Source organism: Anabrus simplex, chromosome 1, assembly GCF_040414725.1.
Source record: "Anabrus simplex isolate iqAnaSimp1 chromosome 1, ASM4041472v1, whole genome shotgun sequence".
In the NCBI taxonomy this organism is placed as follows: domain Eukaryota; kingdom Metazoa; phylum Arthropoda; class Insecta; order Orthoptera; family Tettigoniidae; genus Anabrus; species Anabrus simplex.
The window spans coordinates 1,242,071,494-1,242,095,782 of NC_090265.1; the positions used below are offsets into that span (position 1 = coordinate 1,242,071,494).

Below are 24,289 nucleotides of genomic sequence, written 5' to 3' on the forward strand. Positions count from 1 at the left end.
CAGGCTAGCGCAGCGAGACAGAAGCTAAATCTTTATCCGTATAAATTTGTTATGAACCTGGTAAGAGTATAGGCCAAACAATCATCAGGCTTACATTTCATTCCTTTTCAATTTGATTTGTTATTATCTTTGTTAACAGTCTATTCTTTGTGTTATACATTATTTACAGAACTGTTGTGCTTTTAATCTCTCGATCTGTCGGCTCGCATCCGATCTTGAGCAGACATTGTTCGACCCGAACTGTGCACAAGGCCGCAGCTTCAGTGCTTGCTGCGGAGAAGCATTTCTAACGCAATGTATCACAGAATTTTCATTGAGTAGACCATATCACCAAAGAGGACGCACTTCATAGCGCCTGGAAAACATATGAAGTCTTTTCTCGCAAAACGCAGCAAAGAAACCTGTTTCATTCACATCTTCCGAAATGACAGGTACAGCCTGATAAAACTGATCATAGAAGTAAAATGAGTAGAAGAAATAGTATGATCACTCCTTCTCATACCCGTGGTTCTTAGAGGGTGGTTCTTAGAGAGACCAGGTAGCACTGCAAGAGATACTGGCGAATGCCAAACACCTTTTGCATTTCCCGATAGATAAGTTATGAAACGATATATAGTGAGTAAGCTACTTTTAACCGTGTTTCTATCCGTGTCGAAAGACAAATACCGTGTCAGAAATGTTCCTTGTGCGTGATACCAAATAGTGACAGTATTATAATGTGTTGTTAAATAATAATAATAATTCCATTCTGCTTCGATTGAGAGACATATGAAGGGTACAGGGGAAAGAAGATCAGGGCCCACCAAAAGTGGACGTAACTAGTATGCGAATCTATCGTCATCTTCATCTATATAAAGAGTTGTATCTGTGCATCGCTCAGAATTCATAACACTATCCTCCACCACAATAACACGCAGTTACCTACACATGGCAGATGCCGCCCACCCTCATCGGAGGGTCTGCCTTACAAGGGCTGCACTCGGCTAGAAATAGCCACACGAAATTATTATTATCGCTCAGAATTTAAAGATAATTGTATTTCTGTACCGGACATGTCCACAGTAACAAGGAAATGCACTTTTTGATTTTCCGTAACTTCAGTCTGTCTGTATGTACGCGCATCACGAGAAAACGGCTGAAGAGAATTTAATTAAAATCAGTATGTGAAGTAGAGGAATAAATCGCAATAATCTAGGGCAGGGATGGCAAACCTATGCCACGCGTGTCCTGGTGACACGCGAACACGATTTCGGTGGCACGCCACATGAACATAATATATATCTAATTTTTTTAGTAATTTGATTTACGTCGCACCGACATAGATAGGTCTTATGGCGACGATGGGATAGGAAAGGCTTTCGAGTGCGAAGGAAACAGCCGTGACCTTAATTGCGGTATAGCCTCAGAATTTACCTGATGTGAAAATGGGAAACCACGGAAAACCATCTTCAGGGCTGCCGACAGTGGGGCTGGAATCCACTATCTCCCGGATGCAAACTCACAGCCGCGCGCGGCCAACTCGCCCGGTGATAATTTTTAATGACGAAGTGTGTTACAGTGGGTGCTTATTATTTTTTTTACACATGAAAAATACGACAACGGAACATGCAATCAAATGCGCTTACAAGAGTTATATCTAATAAATAAAAGAATCAGTAAATAAATAAATAACATATTATGAAACATAATCGGAAATTTAGAAAGGAAGTCACGGGGTGGGGGTGGGGGGTGTTGTTTTTAGGTTGTAGACATTCCTTAATGGAAAATAGCAAGCAGCACAGTCAACAGTTGAGAATAATAAGCTAGACTTAAAATGGCACACTTGTTGGAAAAGGTTTGCCATCCCTGATCTAGGACATACATACTAATTTCATTCACGCTGAATGAAATGATAGTTTAGACAGAGTAAGGCCTAAAATTTAACTCTCAAATATTTATGTTATTGGTGGTCCTATAGATAAATACTACATAACTAAAATTAGATAGTATTACATTTCCGATTACTTATGTCTTATACATTTTTATCGTACCGGCTATGATAACAGAGGTATTCATGAATTTCGATTTTTGTTGCTAAGTCCATATCAGCGCCGAGTCATGAGAAAATGGGTAAACAGGTCTTAATGAAAATCGGTATATTAAGTCGGGGATTAAGGAACTACAGTCTACGCTGTAAATAATATTATAAGATGCCCTAATATCACAGAGTCGGAAGAAAATTAAATGTAAAGGTATACAATACATTGAACATTGTTGTGATGTGCTGTGTGTCTTCTGCTGCCACCCATCTCCGTTTGATGGGATTACTGCTGCGTACGGAGTATAACAGCCTGCCTGAATATTGGCGGGAAGTATCTGGGGAGTTGGAGCTCTCTTCTTTAGAATGTCATTCTTCTGGTTCATAATTCATTTCTGATACTACTGCTGCGTAACACACTGGTCATCATAGTATTCCAGCTATTCAATCCCTACTCTGAGGCAGTGATTGGAATGAGCATTGTGCACATTTAACGGAATAATGGCAGAGGATTTCGCGGCTGTCTGCAGCCTGGTCATTCCAGCACTGGAACATTTTTTTTTCTAGTTGTTTTACGTCGCACCGACACAGATAGGTCTTACGGCGACGATGGGACAGGAAAGTGCTAGGAGTGGGAAGGAAGCGGCCGTGGCCTTAATTAAGGTATAGCCCAAGCATTTGCCTGGTGTGAAAATGGGAAACCACGGAAAACCATTTTCAGGGTTGCCGACAGTGGGGTTCGAACCTACTATCTCCCGAATACTGGATACTGGCTGCACTTAAGCGACTGCAGCTATCGAGCTCGGTCACTGGAACTTTGGACTGTTAGATCGGCAGAGTAGTACTGTTCGATAAAAGTGAAAAAATGTGCAGTTTTTCATTTGATCAAGTATTGTATATAACAACATAGCTTTTAATCTCGACATTCGAACTGACGTCGTTGTAATGACCTATGTTGATTCAGTTGGAAAAACAACAAAGACAAACTTTCTGAGAATTCCGTAGCGAAGCACGGGTACATCAGCTAGTATTAAATATGATTAGTGTCCAAGAAACACACTGTGGAAATTTGAGCATTGTATGAAAGAACGATCAGACTCTCACTCAAACGACGAAAGAGCAATCAGATTTCGTAGTCAGCACTAGAGCGCGTGCAATGCCGTGTGTTAACAGCTGCTGTTTCCCGCCGAGTTCCGTATCTCTCTGTACTATTTGTCCACTGCGACCATGCAGGCGTACTTGAAATGTTTGTTGTATGGTTTAGAGCTTGTTGCTTCAAGTGTGTTTAAATGAATACAGATACGTGTACTAATGATGAGGTACATGACAGAGGTGAATTGCCTACTAAAGAAAGAGGCCCACATACTGTAGTGTGAATGACAGGAGAACTTAGTGTTAATTAACTGCATTAAATGTATTGAGAGAAGTATCCAGCAAATAGTTTCCTATGAAAAATATAGGAATATTTTTGTTACAAAATTCAATATATCGTCTGAGTATCCACGTGCTGATACGTGTAGCACATGTGACGAACATAAAGCAAATGAAAAGAGATCTGAGGCTGAGAAATTGAGACTGAGGAACTGGAACAGCTGCTAGGAGAAGAAAACGCCCTTTTGATGAATATAAAGCTGCACGGACTGAGAGATAATACTTTTTTATCGGAGGAAATACGAGCCAGGGAGGAGGCACAATGTTCAGCAATTGCAATGGATTTTGGAACAAATCTTCTACTTCTTAATTTAAGTACCAGTGATACTTATTACCGCTCTAAATTGTCCTTTCATGCTTTTTATTGTTAAATAATATTTTCCAGTACTCGGGGAACGTACTGTAATACCTTGAAGTGTCGTTAGATTTTAATTACAAGAAAGAAGCGAACTACCGGTATTAGTTAAATGTAAAAAAAAAAAAAAAAAAACACTTTTATAGTAATTAGTGTTCATTCTTTCTGTTAACTAAGCATTTTCTGTTGATGTATGATGAAAACAATTAAAACTGTTCTATTTTGGTCACGGAATAACAACAATAAATTTGCTTCAAAAATATGGTTCTTTGATATTAATAAGACATAAATTCCCTAGTTCTGAAATTCTGTTCAATGTAAGTCTTCAAACTTTCAAATTGCTCTCCTGAAATATTTGCTTAATGTGGCCCTGATCTTTTTTCCCCTGTACCCTTCACATGATTGAACTCTTCACTGGGCATGTTATTAAGCATTCCTGTAAATGTATTAAGTGTGCATTATGTTCTCATTCCCTGCGACAGGAAGGTAACACTCGTTACTCAGTACTTACAGAAATAAAGGATTACGGATCCAGTAGTAACACGAGTTTTCTTACCCGTCCCTCCAAAAGTGTTTGTGACATTCTTTTTCAAACTGAAATGTATATTTCAGAAAAATTCAGTTCATCTGCTTCCATGTAGGGCGATATTTTTCTTACAGCTGTCTAGATTTGATTGACATCATTTCAGTTGAACAAACATATTGATCCCATCATAGCCTTTTCTTAAATGATTGCAAAGAAATTGGAATTTTATTGAACATCTCCGTTCGTAAGTTATTCCAGTCCCTAACTACCCTTCCTATAAATGAATGTTGCCCAAATTTGTCTTCTTGAATTCAAACTTTATCTTCATATTCTAATCTTTCCTCTTTTTAAGGACACCACTCAAACGTATTCGTCTACTAATGTCGTTCCACGCCATCTCTCCACCAACAGCTCGGAACATACCGCTTAGATGAGCAGCTCGTCTCCTTTCTCCCAAGTCTTCCCAGCCCAAACTTTGCAACATTTTTGTAACGCTACTCTTTTGTCGGAAATCACACAGAGCAAATCGAGCTTCCCTTCTTTGGATTTTTTCCAGTTCTTGAATCAAGTAATTTTGGTGAGGGTACCATATACTGCAACCACACTCTAGTTGGGATCTTACCACAGACGTATAGGCCATCTCTTTTGAACCACATTCTAGTTGGGGTCTTATCACAGACATATGTAGCCTCTCTTTTACAACATTTCTACAACCCTTAAGTACCCTCATAACAATGTGCAGAGATCTGAACACTTTATTTACAATCCCATTTATGTGATTACCCCAATGAAGATCTAGGTACTTACAATGATCCCCAAAAGGAATTTCACCCCATCAACGCAGTAATTAAAACTGAGTTGACTTTTCCTATTTGTGAAAATCATAACCTGACTTTTAACCACTTTTATCATCATCCCACTGTCTACTGTCCATCTTACAACATTATCGAGGTCATTTTGCAGTTGCTCACAATGCTGTAATTTATTACTCTATACAGAATAACATCATCCGCAAAAAGCCTTATCTCTGATTCAACTTCTTTATTCATATCATCTATACTAAAAAAATTAAGTGTACTGGGCGTTTTGGGGTGCGGTTAGGGGCGCGCAGCTGTGAACTCGCATCCGTGAGATAGTGGGTTCGAATCCCACTGTCGGCAGCCCTGAAGATTGTTTTCCGTGGTTTCCCATTTTTACACCAGACAAGTGTCCGACTCGTTGGCTGAACGGTCAGCGTACTGGTCTTCGGTTCAGAGGGTCCCGGGTTCGATTCCCGGCCGGGTCGGGGATTTTAACCTTAATTGGTTAATTCCAATGGCACGGGGACTGGGTGTATGTGTTGTCTTCATCATCATTTCATCCTCATCACGACGCGCAGGTCACCTACGGGTGTCAAATAGAAAGACCTGCACCTGGTGAGCCGCACCCGTCCTGGGATATCCCGGCACTAAAAGCCATACGACATTTCATTATCATTTACCAGACAAGTGCTGGGGCTGTACCTTAATTAAGAGCACGTCCGCTTTTTTCCCATTCCTAGGATTTTCCTGTCCCATCGTCGCCACAAGACCTATCTGTGTCGGTGTGACGTAGAGCAAATAGCGAAAAAAAAAAAAAAAAAAAAGAAAGGAAATGTCTGTCCGTCTATCTGTCTGTTTATGTGTGCGCGATGCCCAGCCAAATCTACGGCACACAGAGACCTGTAATTTTATCATAGGTAGATGGAAGGTGGTCGAATGCACCTCGAAGCCGGATTTTTCATTTGCGCTTTCGTTGGTGAGTTATGAATGAAAAACTATCGGAAGACGTGTGTTGGAATGTGACAATCTAACGTGCTGTGACCAAGATTGAATGCATAGATTCACTACCGCTACCCAACATACGAATATAAGAGAGGTAAAATAAGTCAAGGGGTCATTTTAAGTCCAAGTGTTGGAAGTTTTAGCCCCAGACACGAGGAGCAATATTCAGTCAGTCCGTGATATCCGGATGTGTTCGTCTGTATGTGTGTGATGCACGGCCAAATCCACGGAACGTAGAGATCTTAAGATTTTTCACAACGACATGAAAAACACCAGGTGTATGCATAAGGTTTTGCCGGTTTTGTGGTAAAGAAAACGTGTAATTTTCAAGAGAAATTCATTTTTTCAAATTCAAGGTATTGGCCATCGGCTTCTACACACTTCGCCCATCTTTGAGGTAAGTTATGAATACCATGCCAGAAAAACTGCTTGTTGTTTCCGGCAAACCGTTCGTCGAACCATTTTCCAACTTCTTCGAAATTGCTGAAGTGCTGCTCTGCGAGCGTGTGTCCCATTGATGGGAAGAGGTATTGGTCAAATGGTGCCAGGTCGGGGCAGTACGGCGGGTGCGGAAGATGTCCAATCCAAGCGACTTCAAAGTGTCTTTCACTGGCTTTGCTGTGTGAGACGGCGCATTCTTGTGTAATGACATCACTTTGCCATGTCTTCTGGCCCATTTCTCTCGTCTTGCGATCAATGCGTGATTTAAATTAATAAATTGTTGGCGATGCCGTTGTGCATTAACGGTTTCGCAGGGCTTCAAGAGTTCATAATTTACATTACCATTCTGGTCCCACCAGACACAAAGCATGGACTTTTTGCCGAAGCGATTTGTCGAAACCATGTCTCACATGTTCTAATCGATGGAGAATGTTTACCATACGTTTCTATCAGCAAACTATGCCTTTCCACTGCCTTTTTCTTTTTATTAAATAAGAAAAACAATGCGTGCCGCAAATGATGTTTTTCAGGCACAAACGTGATACAGCACAGACGCTAGTGTTTGGCGGACTCAACTAGTGTGTGTTGGTAGGTTAATGTCAGACGAACAAACTGACGTATGTGTCCAATTCAAACGCTGCGTACTGTTCACTGGCGCCATCTCTTAATGAAACCGGAAAATACTTATGCGTACACCTGGTATAGGTAAACAAACGCTAATTTTCTCTGAATCTGCCGTAGACAGGATCTGGAGATGTTGCTGTGTTCTGGAATATGGTCTATGAGAAAGCGTAAAAAGTGAAAAAGATGGAAAAATAACGGAATATTAAATAAAATAAATAAATAAAGAAATAAGTCGATTCGTGATGCGTCACATTAAAAGGATGTGTTAAAGAATTACAATAGAAGGGAAACTTCAAAACAGATCAAATAATAATAATAATAATAATAATAATACGGTTAAGATGAGCAGTTTAAGACTGAGTTGCCAGCGTAGCGGCCTTCAGCTGTGTGTCGAGCTGATTAGCCTAAACAGTAAAAACGATATTTCAATGTGTTTAGGTACGAAGCCCCAAGGTGGTATATTTATTGGTGCGTTGAACGACAGCTCTATGCATAAGTTTACTGAAGGCTAAACAAATGCTTATTATATCTTAATTTACCGTAGGCATGATCTGAAGAAGTTGTTGTGTAGGCCTACTGGATGATGGTCTTTGAGAAGGCGTACAAGGTGAAAAAGATGAATAAATAAATAAATAAATAAATAAATAAATAAATAAATAAATAAATAAATAAATAAATAAATAAATAAATAAATAAATAAATAAATAAATAAATAAATACTACTACTAATAATAATAAATAGATGCACGATTCAATAATACCGCAGAGATGGGCAGTTCATGACTGATTACCTCAGACAGTAAAGGCAATATTTCAATGTACTCAGGTACGAAGCCCCAAAGCGGTAGATTCACTGGCACTTAAAACAACTGCTGTGGGACAAAATTACGCCATCTCGGCATCTTCAAAAACTTTAAAAGTAGTTATTGGGACATAAAATCAATAAGAGTATTATTTAGAGCATTAATAAAATTAGATTGCGAATACCGTCACTTAATCCATTTTCCGGTGCGAGGCCAATATTACGATCAGGGGATCAGCTGATTGTAGGGTAGTTTGAAAGGTATATAAGGAGAATCCTCATCCTGTGACGTACGAGCTGGCCACAAAATCGGATCAAGAGCGTTACCCTGCTTGGCTATTGTAGTTGAGCGTAAATTACAATAAAAAACCGTCAACATAATTGAGTATTTACGAAGAAAATCCTTAAAACGAAAGGAACCTACGATAGGTTACAACCTTATTCTATCATCGAGCGAGTTGGTCGTGTGGTTAGGATCACGAAGTTGTGAGCTTGCATTCGGAAGGTAGTTGGTCCGAATCCCACCGACGGCAGCTCTGAAGATAATTTTCCTTGGTTTTTCATTCTCTATTCTCACATCAGACACATTTTGGGGCTGTAACTTAATTAAGGCCACGACCGCTACCTTCCCAATCTTAGCCCTTTCCCATCCCTCCATCCAAATCTACGGGACTCAGAGATCTGAAATTGTTGACGTGGGCACAACATTTCACCGATCACTCATTGCTCCAAGGAATGAAGCTGTCAGCGTCATCAGCAAGCAATTTTTACACGAATTACTCGGTGTTCTAAAAATTTACAAGTCTATCGACACGACATGTAGTACAGAGCTTCTCAACAACTTGTAGTCAGGTGGCCTGGAGTATCCACGAACATCTTCGAGCGGACGATTGTCCTCAGGTATATATTAATCCTCTTTCCCTCTGCAACGGGACACGACTCTCAGTCAAGAAACTGATGCCGAATATTGTTGAAGCCATCATAATGATTGGACATACCGCAGGTGAATTAATATTCATTCCTCGGATTCAAATCATCCCGTCGGATATACCGTTTCAATTTATACGTCTGTAATTTCCCATTTGTTTAAGTATGTGCGTAAAAAACGTACAAGGTCAATTGTTTAGAGTTGTAGGACTCTCATCTTAAACGGTGCTTCTTTCATGGTCAGCTGTACGTGGGTTGTACAAGAGTCGAAAGGCAAACACACTATATATCTGTAAGAAAACATAAAGGTCCATTAATACTGCCTTGAGGAATTCCCCTTTTAATTATAACAGTAAGCGATAAAGCTTCGCCTACTCTAATTCTCTGAGTTCTATTTTATATAAATATAGCCACCCATTCAGTCACTCTTTTGTCTAGTCCAATTGCAGTGATGTTTTCCTGTAGTCTCCAGTGATCCACCCTATCAAATGCCTTGGATAGATCAAACACGACACAGTTTGACCTCCTGACCCAAGATATCTGCTATATCTTGCTGGAATCCTACAAGTTGAGCTTCAGTGGAATAACTGTTTCGTCCTCTCACAGAAAATTTATACAGAGCGCGCTCTTGTCAGCGTCTCGTTTGAGTGACAAGAATGCATCTGTTTTCCGGTAACTACAAGACAGAGACAGACTTGATAGCGACACCATGTCGTCTAGACATGCATTCGCAACCACATGACCTCAAACTTAATTGATAGCCATCGAGGCATTTCATTTTATTCTTTAAAGTGTAAATAGTGTTTGTGTTTGTGCATTTTGTTAATCACGAATAATTTAAATAAAGGTTTTATTAGTGTAATATTGGTGAATGACTCGGCCCTTTGGTCAAATCACGTGCATAACCAAACTACAGGCCACTACCAGAGTAATTATCGCTGTTTAGTAATACAACATATGTGCTACAGTATTCAGTTCGTCATTCAAACATTTTTTGGTCCATTTGTGGACCCGATACGGTAAAAGTGAAACGCTTGTGAAACATCATACAATGCAACGTGGGACTTTCAGTTTACAGGGTCAGATTCCTTTTAATTACTTTTTCCTTGCATTATTTACATTTGTATGAGCCAGTGCTTTACGAAGGACAAGAACGAAATCGCAAAGCTAATCAAGTAACGGGTTATCTGAAAGGTAGAATTACAAAAATCAAAACTTTCGTTGAAAAGTACGACACTTCTCAAAACCTAGCAGAAACTGGGGTCCGATATGATGCACTTTGATTTAGAAAGCAAATACGACTTAGTTCAATCGCAGATTGAAGTGGAAGATAGTGAACGACTTCATAGTGGAGACAGAGATGAAGTATATGGCATTGTGTAAAGTTTGAAGGCTAAAATGCAGGTATTATTGTCGCCAGACCAACACGAAAAGCCGGTAGTACCACAAATAGCACATCACATTCTTCGCACGAAAATATCAACATCAAATTACCCGCGATTAAACTACCCATGTTTAGTGGTAATTATGAAGACTGGGTGTCGTTTGAAGATAATTTCAAACTATTGGTGCATTAAAATTTCAGTCTAGCATCCGTTCAGAAATTTCACTACTTACTAGGAGCAGTTCAGGGTTCAGCTAAAGCATTATTTCAGAACCTTCCAACTACTGAAACAAACTTCACGGTAGCTTGGAACCTCTTATGTGATCGGTTTCAAAGCAAGAGACTTATAGCAGCAAAGCGTGTTAGAGAAATATTAAACATTGCAACAGTGGAGAATGAAACCGCTGAAGATCTCAGGCAATTTACTTGCACATTCTCAAGTAACTTACAAGCACTTAAAGCACTGAAATCAGATACTCCTCTCGAAAAAGTAATATTGTAACAACATATTGTTGATCATCTTGATTATGAAACCAGAAGGGGCTAGGAACTGGAAGCAGACTCTAGCAAAAAATCCTCCCTCAAACAATTAACATCTTATATTGAACATCGCGGCGGAGTCCTAGAAAACATGCAAGCGTGTGTCAGCCAAGTCAAGGTGCGCGGTAGTAAAGACATCTCACACAAGAAAAAACGGTCATCTTATGCACATGTTGCATGCATTAAAAATCAATGCTCTTAATGTAAATAAAGTCATGCACCAGGACTTTTGCACGTGAAGCATTTCTCAAGTTAACAGTGTCAGATCGCATTCAATGTGCTCGTGACAACAAACGCTGTTTAAATTGTCTTAAAGCATCACATAAAACGTCAGAGTGTAATCCAGTCACTGTCGCAAATGCAACAAGGCCCACAACACATTGCTACAGCTTGAAAATCACAGGTCTAGTAGAACAAACGAAACAACTTCTGACCACAATGTGGTATTTGCTAACGTTTACTTAATTACCATGAATGAACTCCCATGTACTCGAAAGAAACCACATGTGTTGTCATCCACAGTTATTGTCAAAATCAAGGATTACAGTGATAAATTTCGTAAGGTTCGAAGACTCCTGGACAGCGGGAGACTCATCTCATCACTAAAGACACTGTCAACGGACTAAATTAAAAATATAAAGAAGACGCCACTTCTATTGTAAGCATTAACAACTCTTCATCAACTCTGAAACACAGTGTGGATATTCACCTCCAGTCCACAGCATCAGATTTTAACACTAACATAAATTGTTTGGTGGTTCCTGCCATCACAGGAGAAATGCCTTCCATGGAGTTAGATTACAAATCGTGGAACCTACCTAGTGATATCACACTAGCAGATCCTAAATTCTACAGTCCAGGCGAGGTAGATTTAATCATTGGTGCACAGCTTTTTTTGAATATTTTAAAGGCAGATGGGAAAAAACGCGCTGGTGATTACCCGGTATTGCAGACTCTCATCTGGGTTGGATAATTTCTGACCAATTCCCACAGTCAAACAGCCATCCCAGATGCAACATAGTCACTTCTCTCTTTTTCAAAAACGAAGATCAACTCGACACGCATCTTCGTAAATTTTGGAAATAGAAGAATTGCACGCCAAACCCAAAACTCAGGAAGAACAACAGTGTTTATATCACTTCAAGGATTACACCACACGCACTCCTGAAGGAAGATTCGTTGTCAGGTTACCTCGCAAAAGAAACTCTCTCACCCTTGGGCAATTCTCTTGATATGGCAACACAAAGATTTCACCAACTGGAAACAAAATTCAAGAAAATTCCAATATTGTATGAACAGTACGTGAACTTCATGCCGAATATGAACAGTTATGTCATATGAGGGGGTAGGATTTCATGTTACAGATTATTCTGGACATTATTGCCACACCGTGCAGTATTTAAACAAAGCACAACTACATCAGTCAGAGTAGTTTTAGATGCATCAGCCAGAACCACTACCGAAGTGTCACTTAATGCTACATTATTAGTAGGGCATACTACACAACAATACCTTTATTCCATTGTGTTGAGGTTCAGGACACAACATTGCATTTACTGGATACATCACAAAAAATGTACAGACAAGTTCGGGTTCATGAAAATGACGCGCGGTTTCAAAGAATTCTTTGGGTAGAATCGCCACAAAACAGCTATCAAAACTTACGAACTATTGACTGTCACGTATGGCACAGGTTCAGCTCCGTATTTGGCAACACAGCGTCTCAAACAATCGGCAGAAGATAAAGCAATTTCATTTCCACTGGCATTTTACGATGCCCTGTGTGGTGCGTCCAACCTCGCCGATGCATTGCAATTGCAAAGTGAACTCATAAACTTTCTCAACAAAGGTGGTTTTATCATCAGGAAAAGGTGCTCAAATCATCAAGCTATACTTGCTGCTGTTCCAGCTGAAGACATAGAAATGCACTTACCCTTCCAGTTCGAAAATGATGACACCATACAAGTTTTAGGATTACCATGGCATCCTACGCCAGACAAATTCTTAGTAGCAAACAGAATCACACACGTTCCAGGGAATAGTGGAATTACTAAATGCATCACTACATCAACAGTAGATTCAATTTTTTATCCATTAGGACTCATCAGCTCATTAGTAATAACCTACAAAATGTTTCTCCAGAAATTGTGGTTACACAAATTTGACTGGAATCAAACATTACCTGAAGACTTCGCCGCAGAAAGGAAGATGCTTCAGAACCATTTGACACACATTGAAAACATTAAGGTGGATAGACATGTTTTAGGAGCAGGTGTGTGTTGTAACATTCAAGTGCATGGTTTCTCAGACGCCTCTTAATCAGCATACGGAGCTTGCACCTACTTTCGATCTGTTCATCAGCAGGAAGAAAATAAGTGTCAGGTTCTTGTGCTCAAAATTCAGAGTGGCTCCAGTTAAACGGGTTACACTTTCTCGTATTGAATTGCTTGCAACTGAATTGTTGGCTCAATTACATTAAAAATCCATTTCAATTTTAAATCTTGAAATTAATGAAACTCATTTGTGGAAAGATTCTACCATTATTTTATCATGGTTGGCTTCTACTTGGTCGCATTTGAAAACATTTGTAGCCAACAGGGTGGAAGAAATTCAGCAATTAGCTAATGTTAAATATTGGCATCATGTTTCATCTCACCAAAACCCTGCAGATTTAATCTCTGGAGGAGTTGAATCTCAAGAGTACAACAGTCCACACTGTGGTGATCAAGTCCAACATAGTTGTCAGCACCTCAGCTCAACCTGCCGCAGCCTCTAGTCATCGATGAAGGTTGTCACACCACATTGGAACAGCGAACAGTAGCATCATTACTTGTCACTGACAAAACTACAAAGAGTTCTGGCGTATAGCAGCAGATTGATTAACAACTCCAAACAGCCAAACATTGAACAAAGGGGAACCTTGTCAGTTCAAGAACTTCAGCCATCATTAATGTCATGCATTCTCACAGCTCAGGCGGAGTCATTCAGTGAAGAGATCGAGGACTTAGAGAAGGAAGGCATTGTATCAAGGAAGAGTCAGCTAAAATATCTCTGACCATTTCTACGTGATAACGTACTTAGTGTTGGTTGGTGATTGAAGAAAATGTCGCTACCATTCTCGTCGAAACACCAAATTTTATTAACATCAGAACATCACTTGACAACTCTAATTTTCAAACATGAACACTTACAACAGGCTCATGCGAGACCAGAATTATTGTTAGCAACTCTTTGTCAACGTTATTGGATTCTGAATGGCAGAAACGTAACCAGACAGCAAGTGCACGAATGCGTAACATGTTACAAACTGAAAAGCGTAACTAGTCATAAACTCATGGTAACTATCTTGAGTATAGAGTTGAATCAGCACGTCCATTCAGTGTTTATGGCATTGATTATAGAGACCCAATTCTACTTCGCCCAATTGACAAGAGGAGCAATGTACTTATCAAGGCATACATCTCACTATCACACTACTTATTTTCTTCACCACCAAGGCTGTGCATTTAGAAGTAGTCAGCAGTCTTACCACAGATGTCGTTTAGCCTCACTTCGCCGCTTCATAGCCAGAAGAGGAAAGCCCGCAGATATCTACAGCGACAGTACTACTACACCAATTCACCAATTCATGGCATCACAACAGCATCAAGAGGAAGTTGTAAGCAATCTGACAAACAAGGGTATCAAGTGGTACTACATTCCACCTCGTTCACCCCATTTTGGAGGATTATGGGAATATGGCATAACGTCAGTCAAATATCATTTGCATCGAATTGTCGGAAAGTCATCGTTTGCATTTGAAGAACTTAGTACTGTGCTCACACAAATTAAAACCTGTTTAAATTCTCGTCCACTTACAGTCCTATCCTCAGATCCTGCTGGCTCTCAACCCTTAACTCCAAGTTATTTTCTTACCGGAAACAGTTTAAATTCCTTTCCTGAATCCAATCTGACTCTTGTACCCAGCAATAAACTTTCAGCATGGAAACAGTTGCAGCAAATGGCATAACACTTCTGGACCAGATGGCATAAGGAATACCTAACTCAACTACAAAACAGGCCAAAGTGGGCCTCCCAGCAACCCAATATACAACTTGGAGCAGTGGTAGTTATCAAGGAGGACAATTTACCACCACTTCAGTGGAGACTAGGTGTGGTCGAGGAACTTCACCCAGGTTCTGATGGACTTATGCGAGCAGTCATCATAAGAACTGCTTATCGACATGTCAAGAGACCAATAGTGAAATTGTGTCCCCTTCCCTTCGAGTAGTGTTTTGATATGGCAATATGTTTCCTTGCAGTGACTATGGGTTGACTGGCGTACAAAGTTGCATTTGTATTTATTTTGTACAGGATTTGAAGGTTAATTTTATTCTTTGGTTAGTCATTTAACACGATGAACAATTCGAAAACTTTCATTGTGCAGGTGTGAACAAAACTGAATGCATCAACCTGCACAACCAGTGTACAGTTATGTTTCACTTTATCTATGTTAATTAATTACTGATTGAAATTAATTTAAGTGCAACAAGTTTTATGTATTTGTATTCTGATGACATTTTCGTATTTTTATGTTACTGCTATTTTAATTAAAACTGTATTTTGTCTTGACTGAATGCAATCAACAGAGGGGAAATGTTTCGCCCTCTCAGTGAAAATTTATACAGAGCACACTCTTGTCAGCGTCTCGTTTGAGTGACCAGAATGCATCTGTTTTCCGGCAACTACAAGACAGACTTGACAGCGACAATATGTCGTCTAGACACGCATTCGCAGTCACATCGCTTCGAGCTTAATTGATAGCCATCGAGGCATTTCATTTTATTCTTTAAGGTGTAAATAGTGTTTGTGCATTTTGTTAATCATGAATAATTTAAATAAAGGTTTTATTACGTGTAATATTGGTGAATGACTCGGCCCTATGGTCTAATCACTTGCATAACAAAACTACAGTCCACTACCAGAGTAATTGTCGCTGATTAGTATTACAGCGCTGGCCCCGTGGTGTCGGGGTAGCGTGCTTGCCTCTTACCTGGAGGCCCCGGGTTCGATTCCCGGCCAGGTCAGGGATTTTTACCTGGACCTGAGGGCTGGTTAGAGGTCCACTCAGCCTACGTGATAAGAATTGAGGAGCTATCTGACGGTGAGATAGCGGCCCCGGTCTAGACAGCCAAGAATAACGGCCGAGAGGATTCGTCGTGCTGACCACACGACACCTCGTAATCTGCAGGCCTTCGGGCTGAGCAGTGGTCGCTTGGCAGGCCAAGGCCCTTCAAGGGCTGTAGTGCCATGGGGTTTGGTTTGGTTTGGTTAGTATTACAGCATGTGTGCTACAGTATTATGTTTCGTCATTCCAAAAATAACGTTTCCTAAAACTGAACTGCCTTCTATCGAACCAGGTATAAATTTTGCAGGCAAGTCTAATATAATCAGAAAGATTGGTTTCCCAAAGCTTACATGCAATGCACGTCAAACTGACTGGCCTGTAATTTTCAGCTGTATGTCTATCGTCCATTCCTTATACACAGAGGCTACTATAGCAACTCTCCATTCATTCGGTATAGCTCCTTTATGAAAACAATAATCCCAACCCATCGTCTTTAATATGTCCCCAGAAATCTTATCAATTTCAGCTGCTTTTCTAGTTTTCAACTTTTGTATCTTATTGTAAATATCCTTGTTATCATAGGTAAATTTTAATACTTCTTTAGTATTAGTCACGTCCTCTATCTGGACATTATCCTTGAAACCACATTCTTTACATACTGCTGAGTGAATACTTCTGCCTTTTGAAGATACTCGCATACACACTCCTCTTGTTCATTAAATGTCCTTCTTGGTACCTGTTACTGCCTTAAAGTGTCTATACATATCCTTCCATTTTTTCACTAAAATTTGTATGACTGTCAATTATGCTTGCCATCATGTTATCCTTAGTTGACTTCTTTGCTAGATTCAATTTCTTACAAGGGAACTATCCATACTGTCATATCGAAATCGACAATAAAATTTCGCAGTGAGCATAAGGAGACCCATAAAATAGTGATGTTCAAAAATTTAGCTGCCAGTTCGAACTGAAAGGTTTCGATCTTATTACAAAGTCCGTGTGACAACGCAGCTTACTGGTCAACCCTTGCTTCTTGCTGGCTCGCGCGGCGCACAGCGGAATAGCATTGCAGTTGTGCTGGAGAGAGAGAGAGAGAGAGAGAGAGAGAGAGAGAGAGAGAAAACGAATTGGCAGGCTGCCACACGCCAAGGTCACTTAATTATTACGGAACGAATGTGAAACATACATGAAGTGCGTTAATCGTATGATAAGAACACAAATATTTTTGGCACTATGTACAACGAATACGGACTTCGAGGCCACACTGTTCATCACAGTTTTCTTTACTTGTTTGAAGGCAATATTTCGCAGGCACTTCGAACTCGGGAGGTCTCTTCTTGTACAATTGGTTGCGAACCACAAATATTTAATCGTGTCCTTCAGCCGTGGGGAAGATAATTTAAAATGAATGAAGGACTGCATTTTCAGTATGTTGTTTCTCTGATAAACATCAAACTGAAAGTCTTCACAAGTTGGCACAATGCCTGTTAAGTGCCGATACAAAGCCTTCCACTGCCAGAAGATAAAGTTGCCCATGGGATGCATTTTTCCTGTAGTGCCTGAAGGAATCTGGAGAATTTCTATACTGTTGCCTGGAGAAATGTCTTCAAGACAGCTCTTATCATTATAAGTAGTCCAGGAATCCAGCAGTAGCAAACCTTCTCCTCCGCAAATGGGACGAAGGATTCTTTAAACCAATACTTTAATTTTTTCCCCATTTTGCCTGATTTAGTTATATTTCTGGCATGAAACATTTCTTTGGAAAATCTCGGACGGAAGGTTCCAGTTGCCTCCTGTAGTACAATGAATAATGTCTGGAAAAGAGTAACGGCCATACTAATTGTAGGCATAATTGTGTACGAATGGGTGAGTGCACTAACCGATTGAGCAACTGTTTTTGTATGTTTCTCACCAACAAACGATAAAGTCCTTTTCGCTTTTATTTCGTGCACTAAACCACTCTGATCCGTATTGTATGTTGAAGAAGTAATGTAGTCTAAAAATCGCTCTGTAGCTGCTTCCATAAATTTATTTGAACTATCTTTTTCGACTTCTTCTTGCAGGTACGTACGGGATACAACTTTCGTAATTTTTCTACCTTGTGTTCTGTACTTTTTCTTAAACCGACTCAACCAACTAGCACATGCGCTGAAGTTAGTTCGCCCCATTGAAATTTCCCTTTAAATTTCCAAGGCCCACAGTCACAGATCTTCATAACATACATTCCGCTTAAGTCTTCTTGCTTCTGTAAAGCGAGAAAATAATTTTGTATGCATCAGTTTCTTGTGTTCAATGGACTTATGGTGTGGATTCTAATTGATTCTTCCACCTGTACAGATGTAGTGACGTCACCTTTTGCGCACTTTTGCGAACGGTGGCCGCTTTTACCCCCCCCCCCCCTCCTATTTAACCATAAATTCACAGCTTTTCTGTTGTACGCATGATCTACAGTTTGTTTCACGTTCTTCTGTGGATTGGAAGCATAACTTGAACTAATATATTTGCTAGGTGACTGCGGTGTCTCTTCACTGGATTGACGGGAATCAGACTCGGGGCTCAAAATCGGATCCGTAACACATCTTGTTCCTGGCAATGGTGTGCTTCCTTCTCTTTAATGCAGATGAGACATCGCTGCTTCCACTATCACTTTCACTGTCACTATTTCTCTCCAGAGATGACTGCGAGACGATCCTGGCACCCATGGGATGATTTTCAATTAGTTCGATCACATGTCGACACATCTCCGTTTCTTCCGAAGTTATTTCACGGGAAGAGGAAAACCATTTCTCACAGAAATAACGTAAAGTATACTCTAGAACATCAGCCGGATTCATGACTGCTCTTTCAAAGGAACATGTGTCAACTGGCTAGCGCAGAAAGCTCAAGATAACCCGGTCGCTTCAGCTGGTCACCAGGGCTGTCCACGTCGAGCTATACGCTAAAGCGTGCAATTCTAGTAGACATTTCCGTATCTATTTCAGGACCATACAGATCGAAATGACAGCTGAATTTTTGTACATTGCTTTCTTATCGACCCCTCATTCTCTCTACCAAATTTCATTGTCGATTTTGATATGACAGTATGGACAGTTCCCTTGTTAGTAAGTTCCTTCAGTTTCTCCTTACTTCCACAGCCATTTCTAACTCTGTTTCTTTCCAACCTGTACCTCCTTCTTAGTCTCTTTACTTCTCTGGTATAATATAGTGGGTCTTGACCATTCCTTACAACCTTTAAAGGTAACAAAGCTGTTTTCACATTCCTCAACAATTGCTTCAAACCCTTCCCAGAGTATGTTTACATTTTTATTTACCGTTTTCCACCGATTATAGTTACTGTTTAAAAACTCCCTCATTCCTGTTTTATCAGCCATATGGTACTGCCTAACAGTCCTACTTCTACAACTTTCCTTTCTATCACATTTATTTTAACTACGACCAAAACAGCTTCGTGATCACTAATACCATCTATTACTTCGGTTTCTCTATGGAGTTCATCTGCATTTACCAGTAACACGTCCAAAATATTCTTCTCTCTAGTTGGTTCCATCACTTTCTGAATCAGTTGTCCTTTCCATATTAACTTGTTTGCCATTTGTTGGTCATGCTTCCTGTCGATCGCATTACCTTTCCAGTTGACATTTGGTTAACTGAGTTCACCCGCTACAATCACGTTCGTTTCCATATTGTTTCCCACATAGCTGATTATCATATTAATAATACCAAATCAGCGTCAGCGCTACCCTTTCCCAGTCTGTACACTGCAAAGACATCAAGTTGCCTATTATCATAAGAGATGAGCCTCACAGCTAGAATTTCATGTTTGTCTTCTTTAACTTTTTCGTAGCTTACAAATTCTTCCTTCACCAGAATGTATACTCTGCCTCCTACTATTCCTATCCTATCTCTACGATACACACTCCAGTTCCATGTAAACTTTTCTAGATCCATTATATCATTTCTCAGCCATGATTCAACTCCTATTGCAATATCTGGTAAGTATATATCTATTAAATTACTTAATTTTATTTGTTTACAATACTTCTGCAGTTCAACACTAACATTTTATGTCATCCCTACTTGACTTCCAGATCCCTGTACCATTATCAGCGCTTCCTAGACCAGCCCATTTCCCTGAATGTAGCTCCCAACCCTTCTAAACAAATTTTCTAACTTATACGTACCACTGCGGTTTAAGTGAAGGTCATCTGAGTGCAGATCTCTTTCTCCTATCCGCCCAGTACGATCCAGAAATCTCACACCCAGTTTCCCACATACCCACTCCATAGTCTCATTTAAATCCCCAATCACCTTCCAGTCAGTATCCCTCCTACACAGTATTCCACTGATAACAATCTCCGCTTCCTTAAACTTCATCCGTGCTGCATTTACCAGATCTCACACATCGCCCAACTATGTTGGTACTTATACCTGCTTGTCTTACGTTGTTAGTACCAACGTGAAACACTACCACCTTCTCCTTTCCCTCCTCCTTCTCATCTACTTTCCTCAACATCTGGCTTAACCGAATTCCTAGGTAGCACTATACCCTGGTTATCTTTCCTCCCCCACACTTTCCCCACATGTCTAACAATGGAATCCCCCATGACAAAGTATCTTGCCGAAAACCATGGAAAGAATATAACCGCCCTCGCAGATATTGGAACAGCTTTTGAATACTCAAGATACTGATCCCGACTGCCAAAGTGATAATTCTCCCCCAGTATGCCAAGAGTTATTGCTACCGGTATTTGAAGCACCGGTGGGAAAATTTGCATCTGTAAATTATCAGTAATATTTGCGGTCTTCGATTTAAAATACGGCAAATGACAACATGTTCTTGTTATTTTGGCTTCCTGTTTGAAATTTTATTTTATGTACAGATTTATGCAACTGCGATTCTTAGTACAGTGCAAAATAAGATGCCAACAATATGAAGATTTGATTTTTAATCAGCCTATAACATACGAAAAATTAGCATTTCCAAGACTGTTATTAACAAACAGCAGATGAACAGTAGGCAAGAGTCTGTAGATTAATGTTCCTAAACACACTGGGCATTAAACGAGATTGTTCCTTTCGATGGATCACTGACAAAAGGGAAAGCAATGACGGCGATTTCACTGATGATGAGAAGCATGAAGATACAGACACCCAGCCTAATATATCTGCCGCTTCTAATGATATAACATCGAGAATTGGACGAATCAAAGATGCGGAAAATAAAGGAAAACATTTCTTGTAATGGTTGGCATTAATTCCGAAAGTTCTCAACCACTATTTCAGATCATCCACTAGAAAGACGTACATTGAAATTCATCCTGGCCTCACACCCGATTTGAATATCATTCCCTTTGTCCTTTCCCAATCCTCCGGTCACCCAGCACACCTGTAATCTTCATTCAATTTCTCCACCCAGCCTCAATGCTGTGACTGGTTTCTCCTTGCAATCCTTCATTCTCCACGGTGTATGACCCAAGACACTTAAACTTCGTGATATTCTCTCCTCTAGTATCTGTATCTTCTCCTCCAAGCCACAGGTGTTCCCCCTGGTTAAGTCCTCCTCCTTTTAGGACCTTTCTCGATTGTTCCAGCTTTTTCTCCACTTCCTTCTTGTTCTCATCTACAAGCACAATGTCGTCAGCAAAGGGGGTTAGATCTCTTTTATCTTCGGTCAGCACTTCTATTAAAAGTTTGAATAGGTACCCGCTTAGGGATGGATGTTGGTGCAGGCCTACCGTTATATGAAAGCTTCCTCTTGACCCTACTCCCGGGTAAATCTACCGACACGAGCCATCAAGAATTTTATCATTAGCATTTTTAGAAGGTACAGAAACCTGAATTCGGTGATAATGTGTTACCTGTACACCATACCGTATCCTTACCTATCAAGCAGACTTCTGCGGGTGGGGGCGGTAGAATACATCCACGATATCCCCTGCCAGTCGGAAGAGGAGACTAAAGAGGAACCACGGTCTCTAAACTTTGGAGCGTGGCTTGGCGACCACGGTTCCTCTACCTGAGTCGGGCATTACTTCCACTTGTGTCAGGTTCCTCAATTTCATGTTTCCTACCTGACCTCCCTTGGTCAACTGTCGTTCTTCTTCGACCCCGACCGTATTAGGTTTCCGAGGCCTGGCATGTCTTTCTTATCCCCACCCTTAGTGTCTCTTGTCGTTCTTTGGCCGATACCTTCATTTCTGGAAGTGTCAGACCCCTTCAATTATTTTCTCTAATAGAGAATGGTTTCCCCGTTCTATTTCCTCTTAAAACTATAATCACCACCACCATCTCCACGTGTGAATCAGACATCTTGAAGTCATGTTAATGTTTTGCAGTACAAGAAACCTATATAAGTTACATTTTAGTGAGAACGTAATTGTCTGTTGATATAGTCTTAGTCAGACTCCTTTGTTTGGTAGAGCGAAGCTTTAGGAGATAATACTGTAATACCGCTGTATTTTTCTTACAGCAAAAAATCGCCAATATCAAAGCTTTCACAATATATCTCATGTTTATAGTAAGGTAAGTTAATTTATATCTGATTATTTATGATACTCATTTTAGCGAAGTTATTTATAAAAGAATGATTATGCTTCATAATGCCTACCTATTTAACAAACGCTTGGCTATTAAGCCATTTTTTGCAAGCGATCGTGTGCAGATAAATCCTTTTACATCCGTAACGAAGTTTCAAGGCCGCAGAAAATAAAACAGAAGCATGGTATATGCACAGATTGAACACTGTAACGGTAAGACCAACATCAAATATATTGAATTCACCGCTTACGAAATGTATTATACAATGAGTCATACAAATTTTATGAAAGTCATTTGATATATTTATTACTAATATATAAATTTGAGTGTTGGTATGTTTATGTGCTTGTCACTCTGCCACATAAAACCTGCTTGACCGAGTGGGCTCAAATTTGTCCTCTTAAGAGGACATTGAAACAAAATAAAATGTGAAGTAACTAATAGAAATATATGCGCCTGGAACATGTAAACCTAAGTACAATGCCTAACCCGTTAGATCTATCATAAAACGGAGCCCACCAAGTGTACTTAGGATTAAGTTTCCTAGAAAGAAGTTCACATGCTTTTTCCTTCTAACCTTTCTCTCTTTTTTTTCTATTTGCTTTACGTCGCGCCGACACAGGTTTTATGGCGACGATGGGATAGGGAAGGCCTAGGAGTGGGAAGGAAGCGGCCATGGCCTTAATTAAGGTACAGCTCCAGCATTTGCCCGGTATGAAAATGGGAAACCAAGGCTGCCCACTGTGTGGGATTCGAACACACTATCTCCCGGATGCAAGCTCACAGCTGCGCGACTCTAACCGCACGGCCAACTCGCCCGGTCTTCCTAACCTTAACAGTGTTTCTGACAAAGTTATTTTTCTGTGGAAATCGAAATAACGGGTGAACTCAGTCTTACAAATAAAATAATCAAACGTACAAGATATAGCATTAATTTTCCTATACAAATCCTCATGCTCATTATCTTCGTAACTATAAGGATTTGCCAGAAAATTATGTTCTTTTACCTATTTAAAGGACGCGGCTGAAGGCGCTCACATGTCCGGTGTGGAGTCGGAAAACGTGTAGGTAAAATGCATGGACAAATGCAAACACCTCCTATACCTGAAGTTGAACTATACGGTAAGGAACGGAAGTTAATAAAGATCAGTAATACATGCTACAATGTGTATTTTTAATCAGCATTATCGCTTCTTCTACGACAAATTAGCTCGGTTGCGTGTGGCATCATAGACGCACAATCTTCGCAGTCAGTGTGGATGTTGTATTGTGCTATTGATGCATGTATGTGTACGGAAAGCTGAGTTATTTCGTAGAATGAGTAACGAGCTTATTCGCTCCCGGTTGTGCAAGTTTTAATTTGTATGGAACTGTGAAATGAAATACGGTATTCATATTGTGCTTATAGATATTTTTAAAGCTCTTGTAAAATTTACTTTTCTCTTCCTTTTGTGCCAGTTAATTATTTTGTAGAACTGAAACTTTAAATTTTTTTCTGAAATATTCGATTGCTGTGTTCGTTTTACAAATCTCGGCAAGGTGGTTCGCGGCCAGAAGAGATTATTCCATGAAATTTAGAATGAAACTAAAAGAAAAGTGGATGTCGGCTATATCTATACAAGGTCCTAATAAAGGAAGCAGACGGATATCCTCAGATTACCTCGCGTCTGTAGCTTTCATTTTCACAATACGGATTGTAAGGAAAACGCAAAATTAAATATTTTAAAACCAGGTGTCATGCTAAGTACTTTCCCCCTCAATATCCAAGTTTTCTGCAGTTCCAGAAGGTTAAACAT

General features: G+C 40.0%; 1 protein-coding gene across 1 annotated transcript in view; it reads right to left on the bottom strand.

Moving 5' to 3' along the window:
- The window catches only part of LOC136877934 (arylsulfatase B), a 289,271-nt gene that overhangs the window by 91,366 nt on the left and 173,616 nt on the right, over positions 1–24,289 (bottom strand). Inside the window, exons 4-5 of the mRNA XM_068228776.1 lie at positions 20,236–20,243; positions 11,989–12,013 (exon numbers count right to left, since the gene is read on the bottom strand). Coding sequence (XP_068084877.1) covers positions 11,989–12,013; positions 20,236–20,243 — 33 coding nt within the window. The remainder of the gene's footprint in view (positions 1–11,988; positions 12,014–20,235; positions 20,244–24,289) is intronic.